General features: G+C 45.4%; 1 protein-coding gene across 1 annotated transcript in view; it reads right to left on the bottom strand.

Moving 5' to 3' along the window:
* LOC106561152 (talin-2) overlaps positions 1–26979 on the bottom strand; it is a 154462-nt gene that overhangs the window by 3270 nt on the left and 124213 nt on the right. The window contains exons 30-56 of the mRNA XM_045688215.2: positions 26439–26578; positions 25755–25848; positions 24760–24849; positions 24522–24644; positions 24160–24303; positions 23823–23984; positions 23488–23628; positions 22644–22825; positions 21651–21786; positions 21464–21565; positions 21186–21356; positions 20847–20993; positions 18340–18441; positions 18101–18220; positions 16708–16854; positions 10168–10334; positions 9707–9890; positions 9120–9245; positions 8365–8481; positions 7551–7736; positions 6959–7066; positions 6743–6848; positions 4994–5118; positions 2673–2798; positions 2523–2585; positions 2197–2379; positions 1969–2094 (exon numbers count right to left, since the gene is read on the bottom strand). Coding sequence (XP_045544171.1) covers positions 1969–2094; positions 2197–2379; positions 2523–2585; positions 2673–2798; positions 4994–5118; positions 6743–6848; positions 6959–7066; positions 7551–7736; positions 8365–8481; positions 9120–9245; positions 9707–9890; positions 10168–10334; positions 16708–16854; positions 18101–18220; positions 18340–18441; positions 20847–20993; positions 21186–21356; positions 21464–21565; positions 21651–21786; positions 22644–22825; positions 23488–23628; positions 23823–23984; positions 24160–24303; positions 24522–24644; positions 24760–24849; positions 25755–25848; positions 26439–26578 — 3618 coding nt within the window. The remainder of the gene's footprint in view (positions 1–1968; positions 2095–2196; positions 2380–2522; positions 2586–2672; positions 2799–4993; positions 5119–6742; positions 6849–6958; positions 7067–7550; positions 7737–8364; positions 8482–9119; positions 9246–9706; positions 9891–10167; positions 10335–16707; positions 16855–18100; positions 18221–18339; positions 18442–20846; positions 20994–21185; positions 21357–21463; positions 21566–21650; positions 21787–22643; positions 22826–23487; positions 23629–23822; positions 23985–24159; positions 24304–24521; positions 24645–24759; positions 24850–25754; positions 25849–26438; positions 26579–26979) is intronic.

The raw sequence follows: 26979 nt of genomic DNA, 5'->3' as shown, positions 1-26979 counted from the left end.
AGTATCTATTTATTTTCTTAAGCAAATAGCTCTTGTGGATTTGGGAGATGGCAGTGGATGGGTTATGACTGGCCCACTTGAGAGAGACCCGCTTTGGGAGAGTGTCTCTGGAGGGGTGCTGGCTAGGAGCCAGTGTTATGCACACACACACTTCAGTGTTACACACACACACACACACACACACACACACACACACACACACACACACCACACACACACACACACACACACACACACACACACACACACACACACACACACACACACTATGGGGTAGACATCCACTCTTCAATTACTCTACATTTGGCCATGGATGAAAAGGGAGTGGATAAGTAGTCTGCTGGGGCAGAAGAACTCTTTGTGACTTGATCTTGAGGGAGCTGCGGATGCCTGCTCAACCACAGATTTGAAATGCAGCTGATGTGTGATTCAGTCATACTGTAGTGGCCTACCTTAACCTGTTGGGGCTAGGGGGCAGTATTTGCACGGCCGGATAAAAAACGTACCCGATTTAAACTGGTTACTACTCTTGCCCAGAAACGAGAATATGCATATAATTAGTAGATTTGGATAGAAAACACTAAAGTTTCTAAAACTGTTTGAATGGTGTCTGTGACTATAACAGAACTCATATGGCAGGCCAAAACCTGAGAAGATTCCATACAGGAAGTGCCCTGTCTGACAATTTCTTGTCCTTCTGTTGCATCTCTATCAAAAATACAGCATCTCTGCTGTAACGTGACATTTTCAAAGGCTTCCATTGGCTCTCAGAAGGTGCCAGAAAGTGGAATGACGTGTCTCCTGTCTCTGGGCGAAGAACAGCAGGAGATTTTGTGAGTGGTCAGGCTGGGAACAGTGACACTGGAGATGCCTTTGAATGAATACAACGTCGCCCGGTTGGAATATTATCGCTATTTTACGAGAAAAATATCATAAACATTTATTTTAAACAGCGTTTGACATGCTTCGAAGTACGGTAATGGAATATTTAGAATTTTTTTGTCACGAAATGCGCTCGCGCGTCACCCTTCGGATAGTGACCTGAACGCACGAAGAAAACGGAGCTATTTGAATATAACTATGGATTATTTGGAACCAAAACAATATTTGTTGATGAAGTAGAAGTCCTGGGAGTGCATTCTGACAAAGAACAGCAAAGGTAATCCAATTTTTCTAATAGTAATTCTGAGTTTAGTGAGCACCAAACTTGGTGGGTGTCAAATTAGCTAGCCTGTGATGGCCGAGCTATCTACTCAGAATATTGCAAAATGCGCTTTCGCCGAAAAGCAATTTTAAAATCTGACACCGCGATTGCATAAAGGAGTTCTGTATCTATAATTCTTAAAATAATTGTTATGTATTTTGTGAACGTTAATCGTGAGTAATTTAGTAAATTCACCGGAAGTTTGTGGTGGGTATGCTAGTTCTGAACATCACATGCTAATGTAAAAAGCTGGTTTTTGATATAAATATGAACTTGATTGAACAAAACATGCATGTATTGTATAACATAATGTCCTAGGAGTGTCATCTGATGAAGATCATCAAAGGTTAGTGCTGCATTTAGCTGTGGTTTTGGTTTTTGTGACATATATGCTTGCTTTGAAAATGGCTGTGTGATTATTTTTGGCAGGGTACTCTCCTGACATAATCTAATGTTTTGCTTTCGCTGTGAAGCCTTTTTGAAATCGGACAATGTGGTTAGATTAACGAGAGTCTTGTCTTTAAAATGGTGTAAAATAGTCATATGTTTGAGAAATTGAAGTTATAGCATTTTTGAGGTATTTGTATTTCGCGCCACGCGATTCCACTGGCTGTTGACTACGTGGGACGCTTGCCCAGGGAAGTTAATTTCAGAACCATTTAGAGAGGAACATCTTTGGATGTGAAAGCAACTTTAAAGCTGGAAACAGTTGAGAAGGTAGAGGTGGAAAATGCACAAAGTAACATTTCAAATCTAAATCTCACCTGAGCAATGCCACCCACGAACTTGGTCTTGACCACCACACTGTGATCATCAGCTTTATCAAAGGCAGCTTTCTGAGCCGCCTTCACCAGGTTGTCTGATGCCCGCTTGACCGCGTTCCCAGCAGCCTTATGGAGACAAAGCCCTTGGTTAATACCATCATAGTGTGTAGAGGTGAAGTCAGAGAGACAGCAGTGGAACCCAGTGGGTTGTGTTTAGTAGGATTATACCTGCAGTCTCCTCATTGCCTCGGAGTCCGGTTGAGCTTTGACCTTACAGGCCACTAGGAGCTGAGCTGTGGAGGCTGCCACCTGCTTGGCTGAAGAGATGAGCTTCTCCTCACTGGCGTGGCCCTGCACAGAGGCATTGGCCGCCTCACACAGGTTACTGGTAGCTGCCGCCACCATCCGAGCCTACAGGGAACAGTAACCATACATCAGGGTACTGCCTCAGACAGACAACTCAGTAGATATGAGGCTGATTCCCCATGCACAGTTTCACAGTAAAGTTCTGTCATAATACTACATATAAAAAAGAAACAATGATGGGAACTCACAGCAGATATGAGACCCTGAGACCACTGGCCATCATCCACAGCATTGGCAAGAATGGATCCTACCTGGAGAGTAGAGTGAGAGAGATACAGTACTGTTATTTGCTGAGGTTACATTCAGACAATGATGATTCTAAAACAGTTGTAGCTGACCTTGCCCTGTGCCACCAACTCTCTCTGGGCTGCAGAAGCAGACTTCACCAGGGCACTGGTGGCTGCAGCGATGGATTTAGCTGCCTCCAGAATCTGCTCCTCAAAGTCCAGCGTCTCATCTGCTTGCTGAAAGCAAAACCCATAGAGAATGATAGTGGCCTCTAGTGGCCAAAAGGCTGTGTTAGTATAGGCAGCACCCTTGAGGGCTTCCACCATTTTAATGTAGTCAACTCGTGGGACTTCCAACTTCATTGGTTGATCCCTCCTGGTGACCCTGATCACAATACCAGATTAAATCAGTGAACTAGTTCTGGGCCAGACCAGGTCATTAGGAGGGATCAGCCAATAGTAAAGAAGAAAATTGACTATTTCAGAATGGAAATGCCCATGCTGTCACAGACGCTATAATAGCACAGGTACAAATATGAGTTCTCTATCTATCTCTATGGCAAAACCACACATTTAACAATGGAAATGCACTTAGGGCGACATCTTGTGGCAATAAGACAAAACAACAAACTCCATTGGTTGTTTTATGGCGCTATGTTGAGTAACTGGCCAATCACATCCACCAACACATTTCATAATGGGGAATCATTCCAACAGATCTTCAAATACTGTTTGCTGTTGGAAAATCCAAACCAAACACTTTGCAAGATTCATACAGTAGAGAAACACCCATTCTAAAAGGATAATGAATTACTTTGGAATTACAAATAATGTCATTCCTGTCTCAGTAGACTACACCAGTCAGTGACCATAGATCATGCCAGCAGAACCAACACACAAGGGACACGTGGCTGGAGACAGGGCGGGACACTGTAGGAATATGTTTGATATATAGTTGGACTGAATAACAACCTAATATATCAAACATATCAGACAGAGGCCTGCATAGAAGGTTTCCAGGTCTACAACTCAAGAGAATGTAGGGAGAGTGAAGCATGCTGGGGAGGGGAGAAGGGGCACAGAGAGGGAAGGATGAAAGGAGGGAGCAGAAGGTGAACAGCAGGGGTTGTAGATAATCAGTAAGACAGTACCTCATCATGGTTTAGATGTTTTATACAGTGTCCCTTTCACACGGTGTACTGTGGGCTTGATATTTTGAGGCCTAAGTAAATCTACACCTTGCATGATATAGTAGTACACATGGTATACTGTAGCTGGTAAGAATGATTGTTTCATAATAGAAAAAAAGATCTCAAAATCTTTGCCCCGCCTCTCTGCCTTGTGGAAGCAGAAAGTATGCACCATTTTTAACAGATCACTAGAGGGCAGACAGATACTGCCATCCTAAAGAAGCCAACCGCCCTACACCTCCATCTTATAAACACTGGGCCCTGCTGAAATCTGAACCGGAAGGCCATCAGGAAGTTTCTAATGAAAACAGGAGGTTCTCCAGTCATGTTTAGTTGTGCACCAGAGAGCTAGAGAGAAGGACCGGATCTGATCAACCAAAGACACAAAACAAGTAGATCGAAGAGCACTACAGGGAGAGAAGGAAGAGTATTGGGAGGATCTGAGGTCCAATCTACAGCTGTACTTGTACACTGGTACGACACACACACACACACACACACACACACACACACACACACACACACACACACACACACACACACACACACCTAGCTGTGTCACTTTTGTACTTCAATTTCAGACAGACAAAGCTCACAAAGATGTTCATAGTTTTCTTACAGACAGCTTTTTCATTCAGAGAAGTTACGTTTGTTTGTTCAATATCACTCCATGAAGTGGATGTATACCTTGGGCTGAGAAAGGCCCCTCTCATTTTAGTGTAAAAATAAAAGAATGCTGCAATAAAACTAATGAAATGGGTTCAACAAGGAGGATGACCTTTCCTTCAATAGGCTTCAGACAGATCATCACAAATGTGATCTCATTCCAACATAAGCTTCAGGTCCCAGTAATGTAATTGCGTCTCCTGGCAACACGGCTCTACAGATTCTCTCTAAAAACACCAGATTGCTCCCCAAACAAAACCTTCTAACAGATGTAAATATTTCAACATTCTGCGAGCTCACAGAACACACAAATAGGCTGTCTTGAGTCAGCATCGTTTTAGAGGTAGGCTACAGTTCACACAATACTCCTATTCCCTGCCAATATATCACAACCTCTAAAAGCAGCTCTGAGACTAACAGATTACTGTACTTCAAAGTCAATGTGAACTTCTGTTATCTTTGGCCCAGGTAGCTTTCCTGATGAGTGAGTAGATAGGTTAGTAGACAGGTGTGTTCTGTGGTGGAGATGTGGAGGGAGGTGTTGGAGGTGGTTGAGAAGGGCACAGGTAGGCCTACCTTGGGCTTGGCTCTGGGTTTCAGCTGCTCCAGTTTCTTGGCTGCGGCTTCGATGGAGGCTGCCGCTCCCAGCAGCTCAGTCTCAGCGATGACAGTGGGGTCCTCAGGGTCCACCCATTCTGACCCTAAACCACACCACCGAGAGGTAATAATCCCAACACATTATACTAATCCTACAACTCTTAACACAGACACAAATATAACCAAAGCATACACCACCAAGGCAGATCACCAGTTCAGACAATGCCACTTCACTTATGCCCTTTCATACATAAATGCCACCACACATAACACAAGTCACCAGTCAATTTAGAACACACAAACAACTCCACACATGCAATGATGACAAGAATTATACCTCTGAACATACAATGCCAAGCAGATCTACCATGCAAGTTTTCCACTCTGCCGAGTTCTGTCGATAGACTGGGCAACATTGTCCCCCGACCCCCCCCCCCCCATCTTAGTCTTCAGTATCTATGCTGCAATAGTCTAGGTATGTGCCGGGGGGCTAGGGTCTGTCTGCCCCTCCCGAACCTACTGTCTTCACCTCTGAATGCTCGGCTATGAAATGCCAACTGATATTTACTCCTGAGGCACTGACCTGTTGCCCCCTCTACAACCACTGTGATTATTATTATTTGACCCTGCTGGTCATCTATGAACGTTTGAACATCTTGAAGAATGATACGACCTTAAAGGCCATGTACTCTTATAATCTCCACCCGGCACAGACAGAAGAAGACTGGCCACCCCTCAGACCCTTGTTCCTCGCTGGGATTCATCCTACTGTAGGTTCATGCCTTTCTAGGGAGTTTTTCCTAGCCACCGTGCTTCTACATCTGCATTGCGTGCTGTTTGGGGTTTTAAGCTGGGTTTCTGTATAAGCACTTTGTGACAACTGCTGATGTAAAAAGGGCTTTAGAAATACATTTGATTGATCAATTGATAGTGATTATAATGCCTCAATGTTAAATAAGGTTAAATAAGAGTTTGAAGAAGTGCACTTTCGATGGATCATTGTCACTCTTCATAGGTTTTAAAGTGGCCATAAAACGGCACTGTTTGGGAACAGCTTGGAAAAGCAGATGGAATGATGTTTTTCCAGATTATGTTGAACCCTGGGGAAATCTGTTCAGTACCCCTCCCCTCTCTCCCCCCCAATCCCCCTCCAGCTCCCCTATATGCCTGAGTGAACGGTGATCAGCAGGAACCAAACACCCCCATCTCTCCCTTACCTCCATCTGAGGCATGAAAGAGAGAGGGAAAACAAGAGGCATTAGACATGTGAAATGGATAGCCCCAGTGGGTCGTTGGCTGTACGCTGGGATCCAATTCTCACCCAAACACAATATATTAGTCCTGTCAGAGATATGGACGGCAGGCAGCAGGGCTTCTGGAGGACACATTCCTGGTATACATACATGTGATAGCCAACCTACTGAACTAATATGTTGACAATTTACATTGCAATGACTCAGGATGTTAGGCCCACTCTACAGCAAATTGTCTATATCATCTGTCTACATAACCTGTGGATAAATGGGGTGGTTTTGGTATTTTCATTATTGTGAATATTCTACTCACACAAAGCCATTATACGCCCTGGGAAGAAAACATCCCTAAACTAATTTACATTGTGTGCTACTGTTTGAATAAATTGTCAGAATGATATACTGGGTCTCTGCAATATGCTGTAGTCTGGTCTAGCTATGCTTCTCTAGGTGAATGTGTGTGTGGCAGCCTCACCCTTCATGGCCTCAGCCGTCTGGATGAGCTCTGTCACACACCCCGCCATGCACTTGGAGTGTACCGCCAGCTGCTGCCTCTGGTGCGCTGTGGGCTTCTGGATCACCTGGACAGACAGACAGACACGCACACAACAATCATGGAGCCACATGTTATCAGGCCAAGCTAACAGAAGGTAGGTGTTGTCTGTGTGATGTACTGTATTCTCCATCTCACCAGCAATACTTGCTCCAGCAGGTCGATGTATCCAGTGGTGCACTCTGACCCGTAGCGCAGGGCCTTTTTCCTCACCTCCTCACTCACCTCTGGATGACAGGCCGCTTGCTAGAGCGAGACAACACAACAACATAGAAACATACAATGGACTGGATGTTTATATATTATTTGCAGAAAATAAGGTTCTCTGCCTAATGATATTGACTATCAAGTCAAAGTAATATAAAAGGTGTCTAAAAGATATGCTGAAGACCACTAGGCTCTCCTGTATAGAACTACAGCCTTAATATCGCTACTGCATTGCTACAGCAGTGATAGGTGGGGCAGCGAAAGTCATTTTGTTAAGATCGCCATAAGCCTTTTCCCCGGTCAGTTCACTGCTGTAAGCCCACTTTTGTGATGCGCCTGAAGGACTTCATGACTAACATTCCAGACTGAGTGACATTGAGCAGTGTGAGTCACACCAGCCATCTAAACTAGCCCCTGCTGCCCTGCTTTCATGTTTTCTCTGGCAAAGCGGCAGTATGGGAGTGATGTGGTGTCAGTGAGAGGATGTGAGGCCGGAGTTGGCAGAGCTGGGGTGGATTATCACCTTGCAGGTGGTCAGCATATCAGAGATGGCTTTGCGGCTCAGGTTGGCCGTGGCGATGACGTGCTCCTGCTGGGCAGAGTTTCCTGCTGCCACAGCCTTGGCCGTTGCCGTGGTGATGCCCTTTGTCATGCGGATGAACTCTTCCGGTGTGGTCGACTTTTCGGGGACGTCCTTGGACTGGAACACCTGTGCACACACAGCATGAGTCACTGTGACTACACTGACAGCCACTTTGGTTGACCTACTTTCATTCACAGGTTGGTGCATCGTTACTGCGGACAGGAGTTTTTCTGACCATATGACCTGACCAGAAAATACTCCTGGCCTTTATTATTGTTAGTCTTGAACTGTCAACAGTCAGCCCGGGCTCACGACCACTGTTAAAGTAAACAAGTGAGGTGGACAAATGTCCTAGTGTTATTGATGCCACTGTAATTATGAGCTAAGTGGGCTGTGTTTGATTTGGATTTCGCCGCTGCAGCCTAGGTAACGCCTGTTGTGGTCCTGAGGGTACACTGATAAGGATTAGCAGTAAATCACTAGAAAAACAAGCTGATTAACATTTCTAGCTCTCTTTCCCCCTGTGTCTGCAACACAATCCCTGATAAGAGCAATGAGAAGACTGCAGGGCTTTGTGGAGCAGGGGCAAAGGTGGACTAGATATCAGAGAGTTTAAGGTTGAGTAAAAACCCTTAGGTACAGCATTCAGTACACCGGCACACCACCCTGTCTTTAACTAGCCTGGTAGCCTGTGTCTCCTCTATGATATACCACTAGTACAGAGTGGCAAGGGAAGACTTTCAGGGTGTCTTACTGTCAACTCCTGTTTGATGCACTCAATGGTGGCCTCCAGTGCCCTCGTCCCGCGAGTAGCCTCATCCTCCACAGCCTTCACAGTCTTCAGCAGGGATGTCACGTTGGTAACCATCACCTGTCATATATAAAGAGAGAGATGTGAGGATGACACTTACTGAACACAGAGTCAGGCCAGCAGGTGGAGTTGTCTCCCCCTAGCACCAGAGACCAGAACGGGGTCTCAGTAGACAGCCCGCCAACAGTAAAGAAGGGCAATACTATACACATTTCAGACCAGGAGGAAAAAACCTTGAAGCAAGGTTTGGCTGGGGTTCAGTAAAAGCCCTAGTCAGTGGCTCTATCTCCACAGTGTGGGACATAAGGAGCCTCTAGTCCTAGTCACAGTGGTGATCACAGATTGCTCAGAGTTCATACCTCCTGTGACAAGCATGAGTCACACACACCCTGATACCCATCTCGGTGACACTGGTACAGTGGCACGCACTTGCCGGCACACACACACACACAGAGTGCCAAACACACAGTGATAAGGGAACTGTCATATCCTTCTGGAAATAGCACCATTTGTGTTTCTTGTAGAACATTCTGCCATGACACAGAGACAGCATCTTGTATAGATATAATCTGCATCTCCTTATATTGAAGCTTCATTTCTGTAAAACAAGGGTGGCTGAATAGACAAATAGACACTCCAAAGTGTGTAACATTCCGTGTGATATTCTCTATGTTAGAGCAGTGCATGTCTTATAGTACCTTGGCAGCACTCTTCAGCTGATACATGGACGGGTCGTCAGCTGGCTTGCCTGAAGCACACTTGGTGGCGCTGATGAGCTCAGCTAGAGCCTTGGCCACATCTCTCACCGCATTAATGAGGACCACCTTAGGGGAGGGAGGGGGGAGAGAGAGAGAGACCACATTAATACAACACAATGGACAGAGTACAGGTTTATCAGGCCTACCTGAGGTAAAGGATTTAACAGAGCCTGGCCTTATCACTTCTACCTGGAGCTATGCTACTTCTGATAGAGTGGAGGGGAGAGATACACAGGGAGGAAATGTATGTGTCAAAAGGCCTGATTACAGAATGGCTAGACAGAATGACAACAGACTAACAGAACAGTACAAGTCTATCAGGATGACCTTTGTAGAATACATGGGCATACATGTTAAATCACTATTGGACTATTTAGAGGTATGTAATATAAATATGTAGACATATAGAAAAACGACAGATTTATCAGGGGTAAAAAAGTTGTTTTTGAATTTAGAATGAAAGCTTGTTGTAGCGTTACATGTATGTGTTGTCATTTAAATCCAACAGGGTGCGGTCAGTGTGTTACCTGAGTCTCTGGGTCGTCAGAGCCCATGCTGGTGGCCCCCAGTTTGACCACGTCAGTGAGCATGGTGATGGTCTTGACCGAGGACTGGGCAGCCTGGGCCAGTCTGTCCTGACTGGACGCTGCCCCAGACACCAGCAGCTTAGTGTCCTCCACCAGAGCCTTGGCTGTCTTCAGAATGCTCTCCCTGAGGGACACCACACAACAGCTTGTCAAACACCCATTGGGATAAATAAAGATTTATTGAATTGAACACTCTATAGTCATACATATGCAGTTCATGGGAAGAAACAGTCCCTTTCTTTAAAAGAAAGCCATCTTGTATGAAGTCCATCCATTCTATTCTATTCCTTCATTCATCTCTACTTGACTTGTGGTTTCTGTGGACATAATGAGTTTGGCCCAAGGTAATCTCCTCAACAGAATAGTGTTCACCTCATTACTGTGACCTGCTCTAGTCTCACCTGTGGTCAGCGAAGGTCTCTTCGTTCTCGGGGTTGAGTGTTCCGGCCGAGGCGAACATGATGGTGGTGTCGAGGTCCGCGATGATGCCAGAGACAGCACTAGCTGCTGTGATGCAGGCCTGAGTACCTTTGTTACCTGCCTGCAGTGCAGACAGCACCATGGCAACCTGCATGGACAGACAAACAGACATGCATGGGAAGCAACATACACACGATGACTTTTTAGTCATTTAGAAAGAAAAAAAATATTCAATAAAGTAGCGTCAGTAGAGTCAGAACTAGAAAGGGAGGGGAGGGTTTGGGGGGGGGGGGGGGTCGAGGTGAGGAGGATTATTTAAGATACTGTTTGAAGAGGTAGGGTATCAGATGTTTTCGGAAGATGGGCAGGGACTCTGCTGTCCTCCCGTAGGGGTGGGAAGGCCAAAAGACCAGAGGTGGCAGAACAGAGTACTCAGGTTGGGTGTAGGGTTTGAGCATAGCCTGAAGATGGGAGGGGCAGTTTCTCTTGCTGCTCCGTAGGTAAGCACCATGGTCTTGTGGTTGATGTAAGCTTCGACTGGAAGTCAGTGGAGTGTTCGGAGGAGTCAGGTGTTATGGGAGAACTTGGCAAGGTTGAAAACCAGGCAGGCTGCAGCGTTCTGGATAAGTTGCAGGGGTTTGATGGCACAAGCGGGAGCCCAGCCAACAGCGAGTTGCAGTAGTCCAGATGAGAGGACAAGTGCCTGGATTAGGACTTGTGTGAGGTAGGGTTGTACTCTACGGATGTTGTAGAGCATGAACCTGCAGAAGCGAGATACTGCTTTGATGGTTGCAGAGAACAACAGGGTGTTGTTCAGGGTCACGCCTAGGACACTGAAGTTGTCAACTGTGATGGAGAGGTCTTTGAGCGGGCAGGCATTCTCCGGGAGGAAGAGCAGCTCCGTCTTGTCGAGGTTGAGCTAGGGTTGGTTGGCCGACATCCAAGTTGAGATATCTGCTAGGCACGCATGCATGTCATCACCTGGGTGTCAGAAGGGGGGGGGGGGGGGGGGGAGGAGAAAAGTAGTTGAGTGTCATCTGCATAGCAATGATAGGAGAGACGATGTGAGGATGACAGATCCCGGGTGACTTGGTGTGTAGAGAGAAGAGGAGAGGGCCTAGAACCGAACCCTGGGGCACAAGGGGAGCGACTTAGGCTATTTTGAAGTCAGAGGGGACGCAGCCAGTGGTCAGTGATGAGTTGATGAGGAAAGTAAGGAATGGGAAAAGGTCTCCAGAGATGGTCTGGAGAAGGGAGGAGGGGATGGGGTCAAGCGGGCAGGTTGTCGGGCGGCCGGACCTCACTAGTCGCAGGATGTAATCTAGAGAGGGGAGAAAGAGGTCAAGGCGTAGGGTAGTTCTGTGTGAGTGAGACCAGTGGACTCAATAGGCTGAATGAATGAGTAGCAGATGTCCTCAACCTTCTTTTCAAAGTGGTTGACAAAGTCATCCGCAGAAGGAGAAGGGAGTGGGTGGAGGATTAAGGAGGGAGGAGAAGGTGGAAAAGAGTTTCCTAGGGTTAGAAGAAGAAACTTTAAATGTAGAGTGGTAGAAAGTAGCTTTAGCAGTGGATACAGAGGAAGAGAAGGTAGAGAGGAGGGAGTGAAAGGATGATAGGTTCTTCGGAAGTTAAGTTTTCCTCCATTTTTCCTCAGCTGCCCGCAGGTCTGTTCTGTAAGCACACAATGAGTCATTTAGCCACGGAGCAGGAGGGGACGGCCGAGCCGGCCGGGAGGAAAGGGAACAGTGTGAGTCATAGGATACGGAAAGGGAGGAGAGTAGGGTCGAAGAGGCAGAATCAGGAGACAGGAGGGAGATCGATTTAGCAGAAGGGAGAGATGATAGGATAGAAGAGGAGAGAGAGTGAATATTGCGATGGCGCATGACCATCTGGGTAGGGGCTGAGTGTTTAGGATGGAGAATAGGGAGACAGAAAAGGAAACAAAGTAGTGATCAGAGACCTGGAGGGGGGTTGCCGTGAGATTAGTAGGTGAGCAGCCTCTAGTAAAGATGAGGTCAAGCGTATTGCCTGCCTTGTGAGTTGGAGGGGATTGGGAAAGAGTGAGGCCATCGAAGGCAGACGTTGGGAGGTTGAAGTCGCCAAGTATGAAGAGCGGTGAGCCATCGTCAGGAAATGAGCTTATCAAGATGTCAAGCTCATTGAGGAACTCTCCAATGGCACCTGGTGGGCAATAAATGACAATAATATTAAGCTTGAGTGGACAGTGACAGCATGGAATTGAAACGAGATGGACAGGTGAGAGAGGGAGAAAAGAGAAAATCTCCACTTAGGAGAAATGAGTAGGCCTGTGCCACCGCTGCGACGATCAGATGCTCTCGGACTATGAGAGAAAACGTAGTCAGATGAACAAAGAGCTGCTGGAGTAGCAGTATTCTCTCAGGCTGAGAGGAACTTGGCGTTCTTGACCACAGATTGGCAGTTCCAAACACTGCCAGAGACCCGGAATTCCACGTGGGTTGTGCATGCAGGGTACACAAAATTAGAAGGGTTGCAGCCAAGTGGTGGGGAGCGTCTGTAAAGCCTACAGGGAGATGAGCGAACAGGTATAGAAAAACACCAAAGCTACAAAAAGAGCAAAAATGTGATCTGAAAATTACTAGGTAAGATACTGAAGTGAGAGAGTGGTGTGAATTAACAGCAGCACCTTAGGCTCTTTCTCAATAAACATCCAAACGCAGCATGATCATAAACAAATCATTCACTCTGACCTTATTATGTTGTTAAGAGAAAATAAAGGAGCTGTGGCATATCGTCTGATATTATCTGTGAATGACAACTACCATTCAGGATTCACGGCTTACAGTACATGATCCACCATCACCAAATAACGTGTTGGTGAAATAGTCATTTGATTAAAGCTTCCCATTTGCATTCAAATCAAGATGTGAATCAAGGTAATGGGAGGGCCGACTGTGAGGCAATCTGAGAGAGCTGGACTGAGCAGGGAGCTAGCAGCAGGAGAGAGTGGGGGAACCGTGCATTAGCCCTGAGCCTACTGCTGCACAAACACATTAAACTAATGACTCTGGACGCTGCATCACACAGTGATCCTTCCTAATCCAGACAGACAGACAGACGTCTGCAGCCCCTCACAAACGAAAAGCCATGAGAGAAGCATTCAAATGAGGCACCTCAAGGTTCAGCTCCTCACATGCACGAGGCCACAAATTATTCATGTCTGAAATGAGTCTTAAATGAAATCATGCGGTGAGGGAGGAGAGAAATTCTAATGCAGACTCATTGAAAACCAGCGATATCTTCTGCTAGTGGTAGGGTCACAGAAAGGACTAACTGGCCTAATTTCACTATGTACAGGAAGTGTAACCATGAGAACACGAACTGAGGCACTGAATTGATATTCATCTTCACGGCTACTGTACAGCACAAGTTGTTAACTTAATACAACACATAGCAAATATAACAGTTAATGTAGGTCTGCTTTAAACACTCCCCCAGTTCTTCCCCCAGCTATAGGGCTCAGGGGGACAAGGTTTTTCAGGCACAGTGGAGAACGCTCTATTATAACAATCCATTATCCTTGGAGTCGATTCTCAGCTATTCCCCTGACACCAAAACGACATTCACACCTGGACTCTTTCTTCACAAATACCCCTTAGTGATTCTGCTACCGGCATCAGACCCAGAACACAGTAAGCAACTGCCATTCAAGGGAATTACATTCTCTTTCACTTAAAGTACAAATCCTAACTTACTTGAAGCCTAGTATTGTTCAAATGCAGTAACAAAAGCCAAGGTGCAGAACAAATCAACTGAAATATATTTTTTGGGCATTCAGATAATAACATCAGGCTTGCTTCCTACCTCTTTACTATAGTTTAATTTACCCATATCTCATTTACTGTAATATTGTCTGGGCCAGTACATACTGTATGCCTTTTATCTAAGGCTCCTGAGTGGTGCAGTGGTCTAAGACACTGCATTTCAATGCAGTCCCTGGTTCGAATCCAGGCTGCATCACATCCGGCCATGATTGGGAGTCTAATAGGGCAGCGCACAATTGGCCCAGCATTGTCTGTGTTTGGCCGGGGTAGGCCGTCATTGTAAATAAGAATTTGTTCTTAACTGACTTGCCTAGTTAAATAAAACAAAAAAATACCTACACAAATGACTCATTATACAAAATAAATGTGTCTCTTCTAATTACCTGCCTTTGTTTAAGAAACTCTTCATCAATTTACACCAGTTATGCATTTTCATCAACAAATAGTCATACCTCCCAGAACGTTTACCTAAACCCTTCAATGGATTCTTCCAGGATAATTCTGAAATGCATCCATATAACAGAAGACACTGATAACTTTCCCCCTCCCCACTGCCGCACCTAACATTGTGTCTGACAGAGAATTGACTGAGGTATCATACTCTAGAATACTTATCATCACATTGCTAAAACCTCATTATCACTCAATAACTTCAAGCGAAGACTAGGGGTCAGCCTGATGAACAAAAGTAGTCAGTAATCTCCTCCATATAGCCCAACGTTCACACACTCACATGCACACACACGTCTAAACAAAACATTTACTGTTATTTTTTTGTTGTGATTTCTAATCGATTCATTTGTTTAAACAAACCTTTTTTATTTTTGTATTGTATATTGTTTTTTTGTGGTGTGGTTTTTATACAAGCCCTTGGGCTTCCAACCACACCTGCACAGCGTTTTATATGTGTACAGTTGAAGTCAGAAGTTTACATGCACTTAGATTGGAGTCATTAAAACTTGTTTTTCAACCACTCCACAAATTTCTTGTTAACAAACTATAGTTTTGGCAAGTCGGTTAGGACATCTACTTTGTGCATGACAAGTAATTTTTCCAACAATTGTTTACAGACAGATTATTTCACTTATAATTCACTGTATCACAATTCCAGTGGGTCAGAAGTTTACATACAATAAGTTGACTGTGCCTTTAAATAGCTTGGAAAAGTCCATAAAATGATGTCATGGCTTTAGAAGCTTCTGATAGGCTAATTTACTTCATTTGAGTCAATTGGAGGTGTACCTGTGGATGTATTTCAAGGCCTACCTTCAAACTCAGTGCCTCTTTGCTTGACATCATGGGAAAATCAAAAGAAATCAGCCAAGACCTCAGAAAAAAAATTGTTGACCTCCACAAGTCTGGTTCATCCTTGGGAGAAATTTCCAAATGCCTGAAGGTACCACGTTCATCTTTACAAACAATAGTACGCAAGTAAAACACCATGGGACCACGCATCTGTCATACCGCTCAGGAAGGAGACGCGTTCTGTCTCCTAGAGATGAACGTACTTTGGTGCGAAAAGTGTAACTCAATCCCAGAACAACAGAAAAAGGACCTTGTGAAGATGCTGGAGGAAACAGGTACAAAAGTATCTATTTCCACAGTAAAGGGAGTCCTATATCGACATAACCTGAAAGGCCACTCAGCAAGGAAGAAGCCACTGCTCCAAAACCGCCATTAAAAATGCCAGACTACGGTTTGCAACTGCACATGGGGACAAAGATAGTACTTTTTGGAGAAATGTCCTCTGGTCTGATGAAACAAAAATATAACTGCTTAGCCATAATCACCATCATTATGTTTGGAGGAAAAAGGGGGATGTTGCAAGCTGAAGAACACCATCCCAACCATGAAGCACAGGGGTTGGAGCATCATGTTGTGGGGGTGCTTTGCTGCAGGAGGGACTGGTGCACGTCACAAAATAGATGGCATCATGATGAAGGGAAATTATGTGTATATATTGAAGCAACATCTCAAGACATCAGTCAGGAAGTTAAAGCTTGGTCGCAAATAGGTCTTCCAAATGGACAATGACCCCAAGCATACTTCCAAAGTTGTGGCAAAATGACTTAAGGACAATAAAGTCAAGGTATTGGAGTGGCCATCACAAAGCCCTGACCTCAATCCTATAGAACATTTTTGGGCAGAACTGAAAAAGCGTGTGTGAGCAAGGAGGCCTACAAACCTGTTTCAGTTACACCAGCTCTGTCAGGAGGAATGGGCCAAAATTCACCCAACTTATTGTTGGAAGGCTACCTGAAACATTTAACCCAGGTTAAACAATTTAAAGGCAATGCTACCAAATATGAATTGAGTGTATGTAAACTTCTGACCCACTGGGAATATGATGAAAGAAATAAAAGCTGAAATAAATCATTCTCTCTACTATTATTCTGACATTTCACATTCTTAAAATAAAAGTGGTGATCCTAACTGACCTAAGACAGGGCATTTTTACTAGGACTAAATGTCAGGAATTGTGAAAAACTGAGTTTAAATATATTTGGCTAAGGTGTATGTAAACTTCTGACTTCAACTGTATATATATATATATATATATATATATATATATTTTTAAATCTATTGTTGTTTATCACTTATTTTCTTTGGTGCAAATAAATGAAACCTAAAATTATACCTAAAGACTTCAAAGTTAGCACAATTTACCACAAGGTTCAGGCAAATAATTCCACCATATCAGCCCCGTTCCCATCCTACCTTCTCAGTGACGGCACGGGCACACTCAATGAGCTCCCTCTTGGAGAAGCTGTCAGTGGGGCTCATTTGCAGGGCGCCAGCCTTCTGAACCAGGTAGATACATCCATGGCCCAGCTCCTGGACCCGCGTCTTGATCTGGAAGCCCACCTGCAAGCACAGTCAGACAGCCAGTCCATCAGTATTACAGAGACATCTCACCCACTCCCTGCCTCCCTCCACACAGCAGACTGTGTCTCATCATGTCCTCGACTGACTGCCTCTTATCAGGCTGCTGGGTAAAAACTGATTTCCAGCACCTGAGAGGGATTGATGGTACTACACCTTTAATTTCCTGACACAGAAATGAATGGGTGGGTGGGAATTCATTACCAGCATCACTATAGGCTTTTAGGCTTGGAGGGGTACAATGTTGCTATGGTAACAAGGGTTTCCAGTATCCAGTTATGTAAAGAGAATTGATAAGAGTGTGTGGTTATTAGGCTATCTCTTCACACATTATATAGATAGCGGTCTCCCTCTCAGAGATGAGCATTAAACACAGGCTATGTGGGTGCAGCAACAGAGAGAATGAGGTTTGAGAGCTGGAAATATATTCCTGAGTTTGATCTCACACTATCGAGTACAGCCTCAAGGAAGATGCATGATATCAAAGAATGCCATCCGCCGTGTGACATCTCTGCATATTTTCTAAGCATATGCAAGTCTCTTGCATATCAAATCTCTTTTGATATGTTACTGTATAAAGACAAGATAGATTCTCATTTGGGCAAAAGACTGTCTTCTCCTCGACTCCTCCATCCTCTGTGACCCCGGTAAGTGTTTGAGGGGTCAAGGAGAGTGTCAATTCGTTTTTAGGCAAATAAAGGAGAGTCCTGGTCTCCTTAACAGCCTCCTCCCGCCGAGGAAGCACAAAAGTATCGCCTGAGTCCTTTGTGGAAGATCTTTGAGATCCGCCACACCCCCTTTGAATCAGCTGTTGTTTACTTGTAGAATAAAAGCATATACATATTTAAAAACAATAAGCTACTTATCCTTTTATTTATGAACAGTCTAGCTACATTTCCTTTTACTACTTTACACATTTCATTTGGGATTCCACCCCTGTAAACATCATTTGTAACGATGCCACACGAGTGAAGGAGAGCCATTTCATACATGCACATTTGTTTCCACATTTCCTCTCCTCCCCTCGGTTACCTTTGACCTTTTTCAAAAGGAGGCGAGGAGAGGACCGAGGAAGGGGAAGGAGGACGGAGGAGTTGAGCAAACCAATTAAGAATCTCCCATAGGGCATGCCCATAGGGGCACCACAGAAAAATTATCCCATATTTTAACAGTATCCTTTAACAGTATCCTTTGACAGTGCACCCACAGGCACCACTTGACCTCTCACCTCTTCTGGTTCTGCGGTGGCAGCTGCCAGGCGACCTTGGTGGGCTAACTGGCTGTAGTCTACAGTCACCTGAGAGGCCAGGCCACCCAGCTCCTCTGGACACGTCACTGACTTAGTCATCTGGGGACACAGTCAGAACAAGGTCACAACATGACTGTGATTTAGTTATTTCAGAAATGATGAAGAGGTACATCTATAAGGCTACATTGCATATTTAGGGGGTAGTTGTTCGTGCTCACCATCTCCTGAGTTGTGATGGCGATGGCCTTGGAGTATTTCACCATGGTGGTCTGGTAATCCACAAAGGATCCTTCTGGTTCAGGGGGAGTGCCCTCATCCAACTGCAGAGGGAAAAGCACGACTTGTTTTAATATACTGCTCAAAAAAATAAAGGGAACACTTAAACAACACAAGTCAATCACACTTCTGTGAAATCAAACTGTCCACTTAGGAAGCAACACTGATTGACAATACATTTCACATGCTGTTGTGCAAATGGAATAGACAACAGGTGGAAATTATAGGCAATAAGCAAGACACCCCCAATAAAGGAGTGGTTCTGCAGGTGGAGACCACAGACCACTTCTCAGTTCCTATGCTTCCTGGCTGATATTTTGGTCACTTTTGAATGCTGGCGGTGCTTTCACTCTAGTGGTAGCATGAGACGGAGTCTACAACCCACACAAGTGGCTCAGGTAGTGCAGCTCATCCAGGATGGCACATCAATGCGAGCTGTGGCAAGAAGGTTTGCTGTGTCTGTCAGCGTAGTGTCCAGAGTATGGAGGCGCTACCAGGAGACAGGCCAGTATATCAGGAGACGTGGAGGAGGCCGTAGGAGGGAAACAACCCAGCAGCAGGACCGCTACCTCCGCCTTTGTGCAAGGAGGAGCACTGCCAAAGCCCTGCAAAATGACCTCCAGCAGGCCATAAATGTGCATGCGTCTGCTCAAACGGTCAGAAACAGACTCCATAAGGGTGGTATGAGGGCCCGAGGTCCACAGGTGGGGGTTGTGCTTACAGCCCAACACTGTGCAGGACGTTTGGCATTTGCCAGAGAACACCAAGATTGGCAAATTCGCCACTGGCGCCCTGTGCTCTTCACAGATGAAAGCAGGTTCACACTGAGCACATGTGACAGACGTGACAGAGTCTGGAGACGCCGTGGAGAACGTTCTGCTGCCTGCAACATCCTCCAGCATGACCGGTTTGGCGGTGGGTAAGTCATGGTGTGGGGTGGCATTTCTTTGGGGGGCCACACAGCCCTCCATGTGCTCGCCAGAGGTAGCCTGACTGCCATTAGGTACCGAGATGAGATCCTCAGACCCCTTGTGAGACCATATGCTGGTGTGGTTGGCCCTGGGTTCCTCCTAATGCAAGACAATGCTAGACCTCATGTGGCTGGAGTGTGTCAGCAGTTCCTGCAAGAGGAAGGCATTGATGCTATGGACTGGCTCGCCCGTTCCCCAGACCTGAATCCAATTGAGCACATCTGGGACATCATGTCTCGCTCCATCCACCAACGCCACGTTGCACCACAGACTGTCCAGGAGTTGGTGGATGCTTTAGTCCAGGTCTGGGAGGAGATCCCTCAGGAGACCATCCGCCACCTCATCAGGAGCATGCCCAGGCGTTGTAGGGAGGTCATACAGGCACGTGGAGGCCACACACACTACTGAGCCTCATTTTGACTTGTTTTAAGGACATTACATCAAAGTTGGATCAGCCTGTAGTGTGGTTTTCCACTTTAATTTTGAGTTTGACTCCAAATCCAGACCTCCATGGGTTGATAAATTGGATTTCCATTGATTATTTTTGTGTGATTTTGTTGTCAGCACATTCAACTATGTAAAGAAAAAAGTAGTTCATAAGATTATTTCTTTCATTCAGATCTAGGATGTGTTGTTTAAGTATTCCCTTAATTTTTTTGAGCAGTGTATATTCAACCTAGCTACTTACTGTACATAATCAACACATATGAATTTCAACCAAGCATCTACCACACATTTGAATAAAGCTTTTCTTGAACAGAAATCGAATTCAAAGGGCTGAAAACATATAGAGAACAACATCTGATAGAAGCATTCAGCCAATCAAGAATGCAGGCATAATTTATTATTATCAAGCCTGTGACAGATCTTAGGAGACAGAGGGTGACAGCCAGTGGATGAGTGACAGCTGACAGCTCTGAGGCCTGGACCTGACACTTCCCATCCATCTCACTAATGAGTGTCAATTAGAGGATGTTTCTCTGCCTGCCCACCATGGTGGAGTCATCTTAAAGCAGTAGGAAGAGATGAGTGTTCTCAGCAGAGCTCTACTCCTGAGCTGCTTGGGGCCACAGTACACATGCACATATACACCAGTGGAGTCTGCTGAGGGGAGAATGGCTTCTGAGGGGAGAACGGCTTCAGGATAAACCACGCCGCCTCCTCCGTATTCTAAAAACAACTCTCCATTGGCTGTTCTCTAGCCACAGCCACTGTCCACACAGCTAGTCCCTCCCTTTTGGCTTATAATAATGTACGGAACAGAGCAAATGGAATGGCATCAAACACCTGGAAACCATGCGTTTGACGTATTTGAAACCATTCCACTATTCTGCTCCAGTCATTACCACGAGCCCATTCTTCCCAATTAAGGTGCCACCGACTTCCTGTGATATACTGTACACGCACATGTACACACATACACACTACTACTATACAGTACTACACACCCTACTGTACAGGACACCAGCCCCACTCACCCTGCCCATGGCCTCAGCGATAGCCTCCACCATGCCTCCCACCATGCCGCCCTCACTGGCCGCCTCGTTCAGCGTCACCATGATGTCGTCCACAGCCTCCTTCATCAGCTGGGCAGCCTCTGATATGGCGTCGTGGGTGTGGGCCGCCTGGACACGCAGTAAACACACCAGACCACCGTGGAACTCAAAGATCTTCATCATAACAATACACATGGCTATGCAACTACAACAAGCAATACGATAGATTGTGGAACGAGGTTCACACAAATCTATACTAATTAAGTTTTGCTCCATTGCTCAAACATGGCCTCTGTGCCCTGTGTTGTTCAGTAACATTACCTTAGGGTTTCCACCTCCCTCCTTGGCTGCGTAGAGCATCTGCAAGGCGGACTCTGACAGGGTTTTAGTCTGGTCCAGGATGTTCATCTGCTGCTGCTGGTCGACGATCTTAGAGGCCAGGCCAACAGACGCCACGATGAGGGGCTCAAAGTAGCTGGCCAGCTGGGTCACCTGGGAGAAACAGTATCACGTAACAGTATGAGACACAGATTGAATAAGAGGAGTGTATCTAGGAGACAGGACTTTCTCCCTATAGAGGAATGGTCCCAGACTAGTACCTTGTGTCCCAGCTGGGCAGCTTCACCCCTAGCTGCAGTATTGATAGGATCGATGAGATGTCCAATCTCCTGCACCGACGATGTCAGTTGCTCCTGCAAAGCCTAAGGGGGCAGCAAAGAATTACGATGAGGAAAATGAAAATGAACAAAAAGCAATTATAGTGATGATTTGACAGTTCAAACTTACTTCCAAAGATATGTCATCCCTACATCCCTGTAGGCTCTGGCCCACAGCAGCTAGAGAAGCTTGCTCGATGTCCCGGATACACTTGTTGATGTTATCAATGGAGAAGTCACACTCTCTCTGCCCTGGCGCCTTGTCCCTACCAACAGTATCATGATATATAGGAACAAGGCAGTACTTCTACAAGCAGGTTATTAATGCAGTATCACAGGACCTCAAAGAAGGAAAATCACGTATACTACACTTTTTGTAAACATGGTCTCTAGAGGTTGACCAGATGCAAAATGTTCTGAAGCCTAGGGGCAATTTACTCTGTGTGAGAGATAATGAGAGAAGACACTTCTATTCAAAACTGCAGGAGGGTGTTTCTAAGTATAAGAAAGCTGTCTAAGCAGCACCAGCAGCACAGCAGATCCTCCACGGAACTCTGCCTACTCATCTTTATCAGTGCCCTAGAGCATTCCTCTTCCTATTACATGGGAGGTGGAAACCCAACCACCATAAATTACATGTCAACTCACTGCTCAGTCGAACCGACAATTACTCAGAGATAGCTGAACTCCCCCTCACCCCAGGTCTCAATTTGCCTGGCTACCCATCCACAGCGCTCTGGCCAAACTGACGTTTCTTCTCCACCATGAGTCTGGATTTGCCTCCCTCTCCTACGATTTCTAGAACGCTAACATATTCTGACCGTTTTGATTAGTCCCAGAAACCGATGGGTTGGGTTCAAGAGCCAGCCTACATGACGATGTTATCAACTTTGATACTCTGATTGGATAGATTTCTTAGAGACGATCCGATCGCTGATTAATTTGTTTTGTACAATGCCCTTCACTTTGAAGTCACACAAACAACTTCTAGGATGGCAGATTCTAAATGTATGCAGCGATCGATAGAGCAGTGGAATTATATTCAGGGTGAGTTGTCCGGCAAGGCATTAACAGGATAATATCCAGAGCACCATAGTGCAGAACCAGAGGGGTCTGTGCTGACCTGATGGAGGTGATGAGGCTCTTGATGGAGTCAGAGACGGTGCGGGAGTGCCCAGCCAGGATGGACCAGGTGGGCGGGTCTTTGGGGTTGATGATGAGCGAGCGGGCAGTCTCCAGGAGCAGGGTGGAGCTGTCCAGCATGGAGCAGGCTGAACGCATGATGGGCTCCTGGGCTGCAGAGCCCTGGAAATGGGAAAGAGGGAGGGAGGGGAGGACAGTGAAGGTGATAAAACAACACAGGTTAAAGAACCTCTAACAGCTCAATAGCAACACACTACACAGATGCCATTGATCTCTTACTATTATTATTGTTCTGCTTTACACAGAGATGCAGAGGCACACCTAGAGTCATTATGATGGCAGCTAAAGCCTCCCTCGACAATTAGATTAACAAGATGAAGATTAGAGCAGCTGTGCTGAGAGCGAGAGAGCAGTTAAACACTGCCCTCCAACAGATAACAGTCAACGCTTTTAGGACTGTGTGAGGACTCTTTCTGCTACATTGTAACATAAAATACATCCGATTTCTCCTTGAGCCATTTACCGACATTAAATAAATTAGAGGGAAATGGTGCATCAAACCAATTCCACCAGCTTTCCTGCACTGTACTGGCTCTATATCGGAGGTCCTATTTCAAGGGGATTGAATGCCCTAGTCACCAATGTATTCATGGAATCTGTAGGAGTAGCTTTGCTGTCTCGTTTATATTACAGAACATATGAGGAAGCAGACAAATAAAACAATGTGACAATGTAGACTGAAGAAACCTCTTAGGAGATAAAAACAATTGTCCTCTGAGCAAGAACTGCATTTTAATTTTCATATAGATAGTGAAAATACGAACCTCATTGCTGATCTGGGCAGGGATACTAGCAAACTCCGGGCTGGAGGAAAATGTGGATAGATTCTCTACAGCCTCGATAAGTGGAGTTGTAGCAACATGGCATCTGTTTCTGTTCTCCTCTGAGAAGTCCCCATCCAAGGCCTGGAAGAAAACAACTGGACATGACCTCCTAAGCCAACACTCCAACTCAGCTACACAATATAGCCATCTGTCTTCATTACAAATGATGGAAATATTTTAAGTGAAACAGAGAACATCAATAAATCTACTTTTCCTGAAGGCACAAAGTACAAGAATACCATTTATGAGTGGACCATGGCAGAGAATACACATGCCTTTATAGTTTTCACGAGGTTGGCCGTGGTGTTTGCAACCTCTTTGGCTGACTGAACAAAGTGTCTCCTGGCCACAGGGTTGGGTGTCTTGGACGAGGCCAGGCGGCAGGCATTGCAAAGAGCTGAGGTATGCTTGGCTACAATCGTCGCTGCGGACAGAACCTAACAAACAAGCAAACACAAACAAAACAAATGACAAACAAAACAGTATAAACATTTCTCTAAAGATGCATATGGTGAGAAGAAGTGTGATGTTATGTTGATGTTCAAATTTAACAATCCATTTGATTAAGTCTCTATTTGTATAATAAATGTCTCACTACATTGGTCTTCTCACCTGAGAGGGGCTGCTGGCTGGGTCCACCAGGTTTTGACAGGCCATCTGAATAGCCTGGTTGGCCCGGGCAAACTGGATTGGATCCACCAGGCCCTCTTGACCTGATTGGCTGTTTGGATCAGACACACCCACTAGGTAGGAGGCCTGCAGTGTGGGGAGAAGGAGAGAGAGGAGAGAGGAATGCTCATGGCTTTGTTTCTGATTTAGAGAGAGGTACCTGTAGGTGCTGTAACTAAACATGAACAGAGGTCTAGAGCTGATAGAGAGTGTTGGTTGTGTGCCAGACCCAGACTTGATAGCAGAGGAGTGGAAGGGAGGCTGTAGGCTCCAGACAGTCAGTCAGTACTAGGCTGGGATCTCACCTGTCCAGCCGCCTCCGTCAACCCACACAGGGCCTTGGATGCCACTCCCACACAATCCCCAAACGCTGGCACGTTGCCCGTCTTACAGTGCTGGGAAATCCCTGCCATGGACTCTCCAAGAACCTGCACATGGGAAAATGGATAGAAACTGTAAGATTACCTCTTCAGCTGTCTATTATGTTAGATATTGCTGATATTTAAAGTCTATGATGCATGTGATTGTTTTGTAAGGCTTTACCTTTGAGTTCTCCATGACACTCTCGATGCAGTCAAAGTAGGAGAGCTCACTGACAGGCTCACTGGGGTTGTCCAGCAATCCTCTCACAGCCTGTACACAGCGGGAGAGGGGCTCAACAATAAGGAGAGCACAAATTGCTGAACCAATCTGATATCCAACTTGGGGGAATTAAAATGTGTGCTGCATGAAAAACAAGTCCAACTGTTTTTAATAGGTCTGTTTTGAAGTCATCTTTAACTTATAGAGGGAAGTCATGTCACCAAGCATTATTACTTAGTCACTTAGGAGAATAACCCACAGATCTGTTAGTTTCATAAAAGTATAATTAGTGGTACTCCAGGGGTTGAAATGAATGGTGACTGTCATTCAATGTGATGCAGGAGGGATACAGAGACAGACTGGTAATAACAATCAGAGCATGTGAAAAGGAGGGGACATGTGCTGAAGGGGCTCAAGGCACAGAGGAAGTAAACGACTTGGTAATTATTTCCCATGGAGACAGAGCAATGTTGTGCATAAAATAATGTCAATACAGAAACCCTCAGCAACATGCATCTCATTCAGCCGTTAAATATAATCCAATTCATCCGTCATTAATGAATTGTAATGGTAAACCATAGCTTTACAGGATTCAAATCAACACAAAACAAGGCAGCAGTAAATATCTCATTCCCCACGAATGATGCAGCGCCCCCCCCCCCCCCCCCCTTGAGCCAATCAACGTAATTATGGATCTCTTTGGCAAGACACATCATTTTCCTAAATTTCAACAAAATCAGACTAGTGCTGTCTGAGATATCACATGTGACTAATGTATGAACGTACGAATGTACTAACAGACGGAGACAGATCCACCGTTCCCTCCCTGATTTTATCGTGGGGGGACAAAAAGTCACTACATCAAAACCCTTTACTTCGTGTTGAGATGAAATAAACATGAATATTAGCTAGCCTGAACCTCAAAAGGGTTGTGTAATGTACAGTAAAACAGCTACCTCCAGTTCTCTCAGAGCGTTGTCACACTCCTTCTGGCCCGGTGCCTGCTGGGTACACAGTGTGATGAGCTGATTAATGCTCTCTGTCACCGCTCTGAAACACAAGGGCAGCAGCACAGGGTTTTTCAGCGCTCACATCTCTCTATATACACGCACACGCACACGCACACACTTTTACTTTACACATGCATGGCAGAGCCCATCGCCCCTCTCTCCCTGTGACAATCTCACACTGTACAGGAGTGTGGAGGCTGTGCTTAGTGATTACAGACAAGCTCCAGCCATGGCTTCCATCTGCACAATTAAAGAGAGGGAAGTCAGTCAGGCTCAAAGCCCAGCGGGGCCAGCTGCCTGCCATCTCTCCACCAGGGGGGATTCTACCCTACTATCTCTGTCTATCTCTCAGCCTAGCAACATGCTGTGAAATGGGCCGTACAACCAAAGCAGATATGTTTCATAGAATGGATATAAACTATGATAGTAGTGTACTTGTTTTATGTGGCTTTGAATGAAAACCGAGTCAGAATATACAGTATATGAATATGTTTTTGTTTTAATTGACTTAATCTAAGTCACTCCTTACATTCTTACTTTGTGCTAATGTAGACCTCCTTATACTCAAGTAGTTTGTGATAAGAGACATCCTTATACTATGCCATTCAGCTCCATATTGAGTGGCCTCACCTTGCTGCAGCAGCTAACAGGTTCTTGGCGTTAGCTGCTCCAGGATCCACTGACAGGGACTTGGCTGCCAGAAGGAGCTTGCTGGATGCCATGGAGATGTTCTTCAGGTTGCCAATCACTGTGATCTGGTCCTCTTGGGACTGAAAACGACAAAGTCACAAGACAACTCAGCTGTTTCTTGGAATAAAATATGTTGAAGAGTGGTCAACATGTTAAGACACATCTTTCCAGGAAAATGCAACTGTACTTATTGTCAACAACTGTCCCACTGTCTATCTGGTGGAATGGCCTATGAAACTGGCCTCATGTAAACGGTGTCCCCCACCTCAGCCAGCCAGTCCCCTACTCATTTAAGCCTGATTAAGGCCTGTGTGTCATGCTACATCAACTGCTCTCCCACACAATCTATCCAAATTAATGAGCAAAATAACCAGAACATCATCAAAGATCTCATTACGTCTGACTGTGTTAGTGCTCTCGGGGACAATCATGTGCCTAAGTGAATTAGATGAAAAGGCCTAACTAACAAATGAATCAAAAT

The sequence above is a fragment of the Salmo salar genome, chromosome 10 (genome assembly GCF_965601325.2).
Source record: "Salmo salar chromosome 10, fSalSal1, whole genome shotgun sequence".
Lineage (NCBI taxonomy): Eukaryota > Metazoa > Chordata > Actinopteri > Salmoniformes > Salmonidae > Salmo > Salmo salar.
Note: the sequence above shows the minus strand (reverse complement) of the source record. Positions and strands in the feature narration are given on the sequence as shown.